This window comes from Balaenoptera musculus, chromosome 9 (genome assembly GCF_009873245.2).
Source record: "Balaenoptera musculus isolate JJ_BM4_2016_0621 chromosome 9, mBalMus1.pri.v3, whole genome shotgun sequence".
Classification (NCBI taxonomy): domain Eukaryota; kingdom Metazoa; phylum Chordata; class Mammalia; order Artiodactyla; family Balaenopteridae; genus Balaenoptera; species Balaenoptera musculus.
This window is the reverse complement of record NC_045793.1, coordinates 94,297,672-94,310,169: the sequence shown is the minus strand read 5'-3', so window position 1 is coordinate 94,310,169 and position 12,498 is coordinate 94,297,672. Positions and strand designations below refer to the sequence as shown.

General features: G+C 37.7%; 1 protein-coding gene across 4 annotated transcripts in view; it reads right to left on the bottom strand.

Annotated features, from left to right (window-relative positions):
- Positions 1-728: 728 nt before the first annotated feature.
- The window catches only part of RALA (RAS like proto-oncogene A), a 71,782-nt gene continuing 60,012 nt past the window's right edge, over positions 729-12,498 (bottom strand). For all 4 annotated transcript variants that reach the window (XM_036863400.1, XM_036863396.1, XM_036863397.1 and 1 more), the window contains one exon: positions 729-2,690. In XM_036863400.1, the coding sequence (XP_036719295.1) occupies positions 2,568-2,690 (123 nt within the window). In that variant the 3' untranslated portion in view covers positions 729-2,567. The remainder of the gene's footprint in view (positions 2,691-12,498) is intronic.

Genomic DNA, 12,498 nt, shown 5'->3' with positions numbered 1-12,498 from the left:
CTTGTCACAGACTTTTGAAAATGACATTCCGATTCACTTTGAGACGACTTAATCTAAGCTTTGTTTGGTACCTAACATTTAACATCATGCCCATTATTGGTGTTAAAAATGGGTCCACACAGTGAGATTAAAATGATGCCATTTAGAACTTAAATGTGTTCATTGTGGCACTGCTTATGAGTTAAGTAGGAAATTAAAATGAATTGGATTTTGAGGGGTTGTGTTCAGTGTTGGGCCAGATCGTTTCTAACCCAAAGGCCGTGTGATGATTAACAGGCCACTATTTCCCAGCAGACATCAGATGAGAGAGAACGGCCCGAAGTGTGATGAAACGGTAGGGGGGTGGTTTCTCCCGCCACAATTTGGAAATTCAAGCATCCCTGGAGATCATTCTGATTTAGAAAATGAATATAAAGCTGCCACCTACCCACTCTGGAGTGGAGTAGTATTCTAAAAGTAGTGTATACATTTGTGACTTTCGCGACAGCAGAAGAGAGTGTCTTCCGTGCAATTCTGCACGTGGGGCTCCTCCATTTCTGAGCCTTGATTAAACCTGAGCAATGATGATCCTGACTGAGGAAATGTGGCACAGAATTCTTCTCACACAGAAGTCCCTCAACTAATGGCTCAAAAGATTTAGTTGTAGTCAAGTCTCTGGTAAGGATGCCCAGGTTGATAAATCTGTATTTTACATGTTATATTGTAAACATCAAGTAACACCACAAACATTTAAAAAAAGAAAGTTTATTGGTCTTTAAATGGCTCAAATTGCAAATAAACCAATCGGGTAGTGGCATCAGCCTAAGACATGTGATGCATCTTTGTCATTTGGCTTCATAGCACCTCAGTACCCAGGAGAGGAAAGGTCTTAAAGCAAAGTCACAATGTTAGTGGTTAGGACCCCTGGTTAAATGAGACTGCAACAAGTACACACGGAGATCGCTGGGCCCACGGGGCCGCGCTTACATTGGTAACTTTAATTCTGCACATGGCACAGCCTATGAAAAATATGAAAGATGTACATCTCAAACCCTTTAAGGACAAATATTTAATATGACAAGCCGGATGTAATATCTAAAGAGTTCAGTTCCTAAATAGCCTATTTTTGTTAACTTTACGTACACATCTGTCACCTGGAATGCCTGAACACATCTTTGACTTGCTGAAATTAGGACTGAGCAAAAAGAAAGAAAAACTTTGTTGAATCAAACTGTCCTAGTCCCATTACAAAGAAAAGAAAAATCTGACAGTGGTAAGTTTCCCATTGAAATTATGGCCCTCCAGCGGGCACGCCATACAGTGGGGACACAGCCTACTGTTTGGTGCCAGACATGTTTTCTGCACTATCCTCGGGTTTGGTTTGGTTGTTCGATGTTAACTTCAGGAAAACGTAGAAACAGTGTTCTTCATTACGAACACAGCCTACAAATAATCCCACTAACTCCCGTACAAACTGTAACCTCGGGAATACAAATTTAGAAGTTAACAGATGGTGAGCACGACTTTTCCGAAGTGTTCTAGTGCAAAACGCGTTAGCACTGTCCACGCTTTTCCTGTGCCCTGCTCCAAGGAGATCAGAATCTTAACACAAGCTCACCACTTGCAGAAAGGGATTTCCAGGGACCAGCATCTTAAAGAAAGAGGGTTCACTGAGACATAACTGGTACTGAATGCTCATAGTCTAAAATTATTTTACAAGCAGACACTGGTCCTTCATTTTAAACTACCTTACACTTAATTAAAAGCAATCAAGAAGCTCTGGAACCTTACTTTCAAGAACCAGAGTATGGCACACAGTTTAAATTTGGACAGACTCCTACCAGTAATTTCTTGAGAATCTTCTATACAAAAGTTGTCCTCCATCCTGACATATATTGTCTCACCAGGACACATGGGCAATGGGCCCACGGCAGAGCGAGGACACACCCAGAATGATGTGAGTGGGTATCTTTAGGTTTCTAAATTAAGGCATATTAAAAAATTTCCATGTACAAGTTTACACCACTTTTCTAAGTTAATCACCGGGTAGTTAATGCAGGTTCACAGATGAATTACTCTCAATTGAACTATATGCAACAATCATGCCAGTAACTTTTTCTTCTATATTTTGCATAACAATGGTTAAAAAAAAGTGGTACAGTTTAACTATCATGTTCACAATTGTCATTTGTCAAGGCAGTAGAAGACCAAGACATTTTAAAATGATATAAAATTTAAGCTTTATAATAAACCAGAGGAAGTAGCCTTTCCTCCCATTGCCCACCCCCATCTCACCTCTTGATAGTTCAAGAAAGACTGCCAGCAAAACACAAGTGCCCACGCTACATTCAGGACTGTGATACATGTAGGCAATTATGAAATAAGTTGAACTTTGCTTCTTGATGAAGCCACATTAATTTCTTTTTTAAGTGAATTTGACTTTCAGTGCAGTTCCAATTCATGCTTTTAGAGATACATAACAATTTCCAAAATGTTAAAGTAATTTCAGTCAATTGAGCCTTCAGTGGCAAAGCTTATAAATTATATTTCTTAGTATGGTCAAGATAAGAAAGGAGTTTGGGCTTTGATTATAAAATGCAGCATCTTTCTCTTATTCTCTTGGCTAAACTTTTCCTCTTCTTTTTCCCATTCTTTTCTTTGCTGTCTTCCATCTTTCTGGCTCGAATTTCCCTCATTAAATCAAAAAATACCTAGAAAGAAGAAAATAGGATAAATAAACCAAGTAGATCATATGTGCCTGGAATTTCTCTGAATCACAACAGTAAACCTTGGGAATGTTATATGAATATTTAGGAGCTCTTGTTTGGGGAGTACAGAGAGAGGAAAGCACCTAAGTAAAGCCTGCTTCTCCAAGTATATTGAGAAAATGGGAAAAATGAATTTGGTAAAATGTGTTTACATAATATAACGTAATCTTTCCATCTGAATTTTCAAGATAAAAATGAAAAAAGCACTACAAGTGAGGCTAGCTCCAAAGATACAAAACTCAATGGATTACATTTGAGTAATTTATAATTAGTAAATGTATTTTATCAATTAAATTTTAAAGCAATTTGTGTTTAATAAAATTTACATTTAATAACCTGGTTTTCTTCAGCCCTGTTTTAAAAAACAGCTGTGGAAAATGACTGCTTCCTTTATCGTTCTGATACCAGGCACTAGAAAACAATTTTGTCTGTTGCACTATATTTGAGGATTTATCAATTCTTGTTTGATGTCTAGAAATTGGCAAATAATGGGAGATACTGTAACAATTCAAAAGTTCAATATCAATAACAAATGTCTGAGTACACACTGAGAAGGGCCTAGAAGGATGTGGACTCACACTGTACACAAATAGTCATGAGTGTGTGGATGATGAGTGGATGAATAACTTCTATGGGTCACACTTTTGCATTCTGGATTAAAAAAATGATTACTTCTAGAATAAAACTTGATAAGACTAAAAACAAACAAATTCAAGAAAACTGAAATCATATCAAGCATCTTTTCTGACCACAATGCTTAGAAATCAACTACAAGAAAAAAACTGTATAAAATAACAGAAACACGTGGAGGCTAAACAATATGCTACTAAAACAACCAATGGATCACTGAAGAAATCAAAGAGGAAAGCAAAAAATACCTAAAGACAAATAAAACGAAAGCATGTAGCAATAACAAAATATATCTTGTATACAAAATATAGAAAAATCTCAAACAACCTAATCTTACACTTAAAGCAACTAGAGAAAGAAAAACAAACAAAACCCAGTTAGTAGAAGGAAAGAAATCATAAAGATCAGAGCAGAAATAAATAGAAACAAAAAACAACAGAAAAGATCAATGAAACTAAAAGCTGGTTCTTTGAAAAGATAAACAAAATTGATAAACCTTTAGCCAGACTCATCAGGAAAAAGAGGGAGAGGGTTCAAATCAATAAAATTCGAGATGAAAAAGGAGAAGTTACAACTGATACCACAGAAATACAAAGGATTGTAAGAGACTACTACAAGCAACTATATGCCAGTAAAATGGACAACCTAGAAAAAATGGACAAATGCCTAGAAAGGTACAATCTCCCAAGACTGAACCAGGAAGAAACAGAAAATATGAACAGACCACTCACAAGTACTGAAATTGAAACTGTGATGAAAAAACTCCCCACAAAAAAGTGGACCAGATGGCTTCACAGGCAAATTCTATCCAACATTTAGAGAAGAGTTAACACCTATCCTTCTGAAAGCATTCCAAAAAGTTGCAGAGGAAGGAACACTCCCAAACTCATTCTATGAGGCCATCATCACCCTGATATCAAAACCAGACAAAGATATCACCAAAAAAATTACAGGCCAGTATCACTGATGAACATAGATGAAAAAATCCTCAACAAAATACTCAGCAAACTAAATCCAACAATACCTTAAAAAGGATCATATACCATAATCAAGTGGGATTTATCCCAGGGATGCAACGATTCTACAATATCTGCAAATCAATCAGTGTGATACACCATATTAACAAACTAAAGAATAAAAACCATATGATCATCTCAATAGATGAATCTGATCAAAAGCTTTGTCTGCAACACCGATTTATGATAAAAACTCTCCAGAAAGTGGGCCTAGAGGGAACATACCTCAACATATAATAAAGGTGGTATATGACAAACCCACAGCTAACATCATACTCAATGGTGAAAAGCTGAAAGCATTTCCTCTAAGGTCAGGAATGAGACAAGGATACCCACTCTTGCCATTTTTTTTCAACATAGTTTTGGAAGTCCTAGCCACAGCAATCAGAGAAGAAAAAGAAAGGGAATCCAAATTGGAAAAGAAGAAGTATCATTGTTTGCAGATGACATGATACTACACATAGAAAATCCTAAAGATGCTACAGAAAATTACTAGAGCTCATCAGTGTTCAGTAAAGTTGCAGGATACAAAATTAATACACAGAAATCTGCTGCACTTTCTGCAATTTCTATACACTAACAATGACAAATCAGAAAGAGAAATTAAAGAAACTCATTTACCATCACGTCAAAAAGAATAAAATACCTAGAAATAAACCTAAGTAGGCAAAAGACCACAACTGTAAGAGGCTGATGAACGAAATCAAAGAGGACACAAACAGATGGAAAGATATCATTTTTCTTGGATTGGAAGCATCAATATTATCAAAATGACTATACTATCCAAGGCAATCTACAGATTCAATGCAACCTCTATCAAATTACCAAGGGCATTTTTCACAGAACTAGAACAAAAAATCTTAAAATCTGTACGGAGACACAAAAGACCCCGAATTGCCAAAGCAATCTTGAGGAAGAAAAATGGAGCTGGAGGAATCGGACTCCCTGACTTCAGACTATACTACAAAGCTACAGTAATCAAAACAGTATAGTACTGGCACAAAAACAGAAATATAGATCAATGGAACAGGATAGAAAGCCCAGAAATAAACCCACACACCTATGGTCAATTAATCTATGACAAAGAAGGCAAGACTATACAATTAAGAAAAGACAGTCTCTTCAATAAATGGTGAAACTGGACAGCTACATGTAAAAGAAAGCAATTAAAACATTCTTTATCACCATACACAAAAATAAACTCAAAATGGATTAAAGACCTAAATGCAAGACCGGATACTATACAACTCCTAGAGGAAAACCTAGGCAGAACACTCTGACTTAAATCGCAGCATTATCTTTTTCCATCCATCTCCTAGAGTAATGGAAATAAAAACAAAAATAAATAAATGGGGCCTGATTAAACTTAAAAGCTTTTGCACAGCGAAAGAAACCATAAACACAATAAAAGACAACCCACAGAATGGGAGAAAATAATTGCAAACCATGTGACCAACGGGATTAATCTCTAAAATTTACAAACAGCTCATGTGACTCAATATCAAAAAAAACAACCCAATGAAAAAATGGGCAGAAGACCTAAATAGACATTTCTCCAAATAAGACATACAGATGGCTAAAAAGCACATGAAAAGATGCTCAACATTGCTAATTATTAGAGAAATGGAAATCAAAACTACATTGAGGTTAAAAAAAAAAAAAAAAAACAACTACATTGAGGTATCACCTCACACCAGTCAGAATGGCCATCATCAAAAAATCTACAAACAACAAATGCTAGAGAGGGTGTGGAGATAGGGAACTCTCCTACACTGTTGGTGGGAATGTAAATTGGTGCAGCTACTATGGAGAACAGTATGGTGGTTCCTTAAGAAACTACAAATAGAGGTACCATATGATCCAGCAATCCCACTCCTGGGCATATATCCAGAGAAAAACATGGTTCGAAAGGATACATGCACCCCAATGTTCACTGCAGCACTGTTTACAATACCCAAGACATGCAAGCAACCTAAATGTCCATCAGCGGATGAACGGATAAAGATTTGGTACATGACAATGGAATATTACTCAGCCATTAAGAAGAATGAAATAGTGCCATTTGCAGCAACATGCATGGACCTGGAGATTATTATACTAAGTCAGACAGGGAAAGACAAATATCACATGATATCGCTTAATGTGGAATCTAAAAAAAATGATACAAATGAACTTATTTGCAAAAGAAAAAGACTCACAGACTTAGAGGATGAACTTATGGTTACCAGTGGGGAAGGGTGGGGAGAGGGATAGATTGGGAGTTTGGGATTGACATGTACACACTGCTACATTTAAAACAGATAACCAACAAGGACCTCTGTATAGCACAGGGAACTCTGCTCAATACTCTATGATAAGCTAAATGGGAAAGGAATTGGAAAAAGAATCAATGCATGCATATGTATAACTAAATCACTTTGCTGTACACCTGACACTAACACAACGTAGTTAATCAACTATACTCCAATATAAAATAAAAATTAAAAGAAAAAAGAAAACAAGGACTATCAGACTAATGGGTTGAGTTAAATGGATGCAGGACCAACAGGAAAGGACACGGATAATTAAAGAAGGGGAAGACTGAGCATAAAAGCTCAGAAAGAATGCAATGTACTGAAACACATGGGTGACAGTTCAAACCCCATGAATTCTTGCCCCACTTTCTTGCAGCTTGGTGGCCTGGAGACTGGGGATTTTGGAACACCTCTGCTTCAAGTCCACAGCTGACCAGCCGGAGCAGGAAGCCTCCAAACTAACTACGTGTGATTAGCAGAAAACTCCCAGTCCTGCTTTCTGATGTGAGTACATCACTGCAGAATGGATATTAGAAGATGGGATTTCTAATTTTAGATGAGTATCTGAAATAAACTGCAAACGAATCCCTATTGGAAACCGCCAAGGTCATCTTAACTAGCAAACCCAATGGGAAACTTTTAAACTTTACATCAGCTAACTTAATGAATTAAGGTAAAGGAGGCCTTGTTTCAACTGCCAAGTGGAAGGAAATAAGTAATTAGGAGTAAGAATCAGACAAATGATAATCCCAAAAGTACAGAGCTTCTTCCAACTGTTTAAAAATACACTTTCAAAATTTCTTCTCACCCTCATTTCCTCCCACCCTATTTCCTCCTGTCCCCTTCTTTCCCTTCCCCCCATTTCCCCCCACTGGCATGTACAGAATTTGACTCTTCTAATTCCAGAGTAGAAATCACAGGAAATCCCTGTTCTCACGTAAATGAAAGTGAAACAAAACTAGACAGACACAGACTCAAAATGCTTAGCTCAGAATACTTACAGTTGAAAAAACATATAAAAATTATTAGAAATGACAAACATCTCTCTTAAAGCATCACAGGCCGTTAGCTTTAATTGTAAACCTTTGCCTTCACCAGTTTCTTCATTTTAAGTACTTAACAGCCCCTAGTTCACAACACAGACAATACTAAATTTTCAAAAGGACTAAAGATCTACTATAAAGGCCAACACAAAAAGGAAGCAAAAATTTTACATTAAGTGTTTTGTTTTTTACTTTTATTTTTGGCTGTGTTGGGTCTTTGTTGCTTGCACGGGCTTTCTGTAGTTGCAGCGAGCGGGGGCTACTCTTTGTTGCGGAGCATGGGCTTCTCATGTTGCGGAGCGCGGGCTCTAGGTGCGCAAGCTTCAATAGTTGTGGCATGCGGGCTCAGTAGTTGTGGCTCACAGTCTCTAGAGCGCAGGCTCAGTAGTTGTGGTGCACGGGCTTAGTTGCTCCGCGGCACGTGGGATCTTTCCGGGCCAGGGATCGAACCCGTGTCCCCTGCATTGGCAGGCGGCTTCTTAACCACTGCATCACCAGGGAAGCCCTAGGTAAGTGTTTTTTAAGTTTAGGATGGGAGAGCTTTTCTAATGAAGCCACAGAACCCAGAAGTCTCAAAGGAAAAACACTGACAAATTTGACAACGTAATCTTCAATGTTTTTTCCATGGCAAAAGGTAAAAATCAGCAAGTTAAAAGACATGGTATGGGGACTTGCCTGGTGGCACGGTGGTTAAGAATCCGCCTGCCAATGCAGGAGACACGGGTTCGAGCCCTGGTCCAGGAAGATCCCACATGCCGCAAGGCAACTAAGCCCATGCGCCACAACTACTGAGCCTGCGCTCTAGAGCCTGCGAGCCACAACTACTGAGCCCACACTCCACAACAAGAGAAGCCACCGCAGTGAGAGGCCTGCGTACCACAACGAACAGTGGCCCCCGCTCGCTGCAACTAGAGAAAGCCCACATGCAGCAACAAAGACCCAACGCAGCCTAAGTAAATAAATAAATAAGACATGGTATGGAGCAAATCAGTCAGGGTGATATACCACATCAACAAATTGAATAAAAACCATATGACCATCTCAATAGATGCAGAAAAAACTTTTGATAAAATTCAGCACCCATTTATGATAAAAACTCTCCAGGAACTGGGCACAGAGGGAACATACCTCAACATAATAAAGGCTGTATATGACAAACCCACAGCTAACATCATACTCAACGGTGAAAAGCTGAAAGCATTTTCTCTAATATCAGGAACAAGACAAGGCTGTCCCCTCTCACCACTTTTATCCAACATAGCTTTGGAAGTCGTAGCCACGGCAGTCAGACAAGAAGGAGAAAAGGGATCCACATAGGAAAAGAAGAATTAAAACTGTCATTATTTGCAGATGACATGATACTATACATAGAAAATCCTGAAGATGTTACCAGAAAACTACAAGAGCTCATCAGTGAATTCGGTAAAGTTGCAGGATACAAAATTAATACACAGAAATCTGTTGCATTTCTATACACTAACGACGAAAGATCAGAAAGAGAAATTAAAGAAACAATCCCATTTACCACTGCATCAAAAAGAATAAAATACCTAGGAATACAACTACCTAAGGAGGCAAAAGACCTGTACTCCAAAAACTATAAGATGCTGATGAAAGAAACTGAAGACAACACAAACAGATGTAAAGATATAACGTGTTTTTGGGTCAGAAGAATCAATATTGTCAAAACGACTACACTACCCAAGGCAATCTACAGATTCAGTGCAATCTCTGTCAAATTACCAATGGCATTTTTCACGGAACTAGAACAAAAAAATTTTTAATTTGTATGGAAACACAAAAGACCCTGATAGTCAAAGCAATCTTGAGGAAGAAAAATGGAACTGGAGGAATCAGGCTTCCTGACTTCAGACTATACTACAAAACATCAGTAATCAAAATAGAAATATAGATCAATGAAACAGGATAGAAAGCCCAGAGATAAATTGACCATAGGTGCGTGGGTTTATCTACAACAAAGGAGGCAAGACTATACAATGGCAAAAAGACAGTCTCTTCAGTAAGTGGTGCTGGGAAAACTGGACAGCTACATGTAAAAGAATACAATTAGAACATTCTTTATCACCATACACAAAAATAAACTCAAAACTGATTAAAGATCTAAATGTAAGACTGGATACTATACAACTCCTAGAGGAAAACCTAGACAGAACACTCTTTGACATAAATTGCAGCAATATCTTTTTGGATCTGTCTCCTAGAGTAATGGAAATAAAAACAAAAATAAACAAATGGGACCTAATTAAACACAAAAACTTTTGCACAGCAAAGGAAACCATAAACAAAATGAAAAGACAACCCACAGAATGGGAGAAAATAACTGCAAACCATGTGACCAACAGGGGATTAATCTCTAAAATTTACAAACAGCTCATGTGACTCAGTATCAAAAACAAACAACCCAATGAAAAAATGGGCAGAAGATCTACATACACATTTCTCCAAAGAAGACATACAGACGGCCAATGGGCACATGAAAAGATGCTCAACACCACTAATTATGAGAGAAATGCAAATCAAAACTACAATGAGGTATCACCTCACCCCAGTCAGAATGGCCATCATCAAAAAGTCTACAAACAATAAATGCTGGAGAGGGTGTGGAGAAAAGGGAACCCTCCTACACTGTTGGTGGGAATGTAAATTGGTGCAGCTACTATGGAGAACAGTATGGAGGTTCCTTAAGAAACTAAAAACAGAGTTACCATATGATCCTGTAATCCTACTCCTGGGTACATATCTGGAGAAAACCATAATTCAAAAAGATACGTGCACCCCAATGTTCATCACAGCACCATTTACAACAGCCAAGTCACGGAAGCAACCTAAATGTTCGTTGACAGACGAATGGATAAAGAAGATGTGATATGTATGTGTACACACACACACACACACACACACAGAGGAATATTACTCAACCATAAAAAAGAATGCCATGTGCAGCAACATGGATGGACCTAGAGATTATCATACTAAGTGAAGTAAGCCAGACAGAGAAACATAAATATCATATAATATCACTTCTATGTGGAATCTAAAAAAAAAAAAGAAAGATACAAATGAACTTATTTCCAAAAAAGAAAGAGACTCACAGACATAGAAAACAAACTTATGGTTACCAAAGGGGAAGGGGTGACAGATAAATTAGGAGATTGGGATTAACATATACACACTACTATACATAAAATAGATAACCGGGAACAGTGCTCAGAGCTTTCTGAGATGCTCTATGCAGTTATAATCCTCAAATTTGGCTCGAATAAAAATTTCTATTTCTTTTGTAGGGAAAAAAAAAAAAGACAACTAACAAGGACCTACTGTATAGCACAGGGAACTATACTCAATATTTTGGAATAACCCATAAGGGAGAAGAATCTGGAAAAGAATATACATGTGTATAACTGAATCATTCTGCTGTATACCTGAAACTAACATGATATTGTAAATCAACTATACATTAAAAAAAAAAAAGATAAAAAAAGATATGGTATGCATTAGGAGACACTGTCCACAACGGATATAGTGGACAAAGGGTTAATGTCCTTAATATAAAGCAGGCTTATGAATCAAAAAGATAAACCCCCCATTAGATCAATGGGCAGGAGAAAGTAATTTCAGCGTTCCCAGAAGATCTACAAGAGGCCAATGAATCAACTACAAGATGCCCACCCTCAGTAGTAACCAGGAAACACAAAAGAAATGATTTCCCCATCTTGTTGGTGACATTTAAAGGCTCCTTTAATTGGTACTGACAAGTAGTGGGGAAAGGGTTTCCTCACACTCTGTTGGTGGGAGTGTAAGGCAGCCTCTCTGGAGGGTGACTTGTCATTAAAATTTAAAATGCACCCTTGCTTTTAGTCTTGTGTGTGTGCACGTGCACACAGTTCACTGTAGTATGTTTGTAATAGCACTGAAGACAATCTAAATGTTACTGATAGGCTTTTTTCATAATTCAGCCATTTTCCTAACTATGGAACATTTTGTAGATTTTAAAAAGAATGTGGTACGTCTATATGCAACGACATGGAAAGAACTACAAGATCTATTTGTTGTGAAATTTAAAAAGCAAACCACAGACATACACTATACATAACACATATACACACACACAAATCCTATTTATACAGGTGGAAAACAAGCAAATACAAACTTTCCCTTAGATTCTTTTTTTTTTTTCCCTTAGATTCTGTATGCCTGTCTTTAAATGCAGGTAAATGTCTGGAAAGATACACACGTGTTAGCAGTGGTTACCTACAGGTAAAGGAGGTGAGTGGAATCTGGATGGAATGACAGACTCACTTTTCCTCCTTATACTTTTCCTCTGTATCACGAATTTTTCTTTATACAATGAGCATATGTTCATGTATTACTTGTATAAAGAAAAAAATTAAAAACATTTTCAAAAACAAGACACTACATTTCTAACAAAATTCTTTCCCCCACATAAAATTGGCTCTCTTGACATAATAAATCATACTTTCATTTTGACATCTACTTGCCTAATTTCTTTCCATTTTCCCCAAGATGTTCCTTAAAATTAAGAGCAACCTTGGAGTTGCGATTTAAAGAGCCAGAGCATTGAGCTAGAAGGGTACTACAGGGCCATCAGGTGACCTGGCACCCAGTGAGGACCCAAGCAGCTTTCCCAGATGGTCCTCTAGCCTCTGAGTGATTCCTCTGTGACAGGCCAGGCCTCAGCTCCACAATTCTGATGGTCATGAAGCTTTTTCACAGGGTAGTTTTAAAA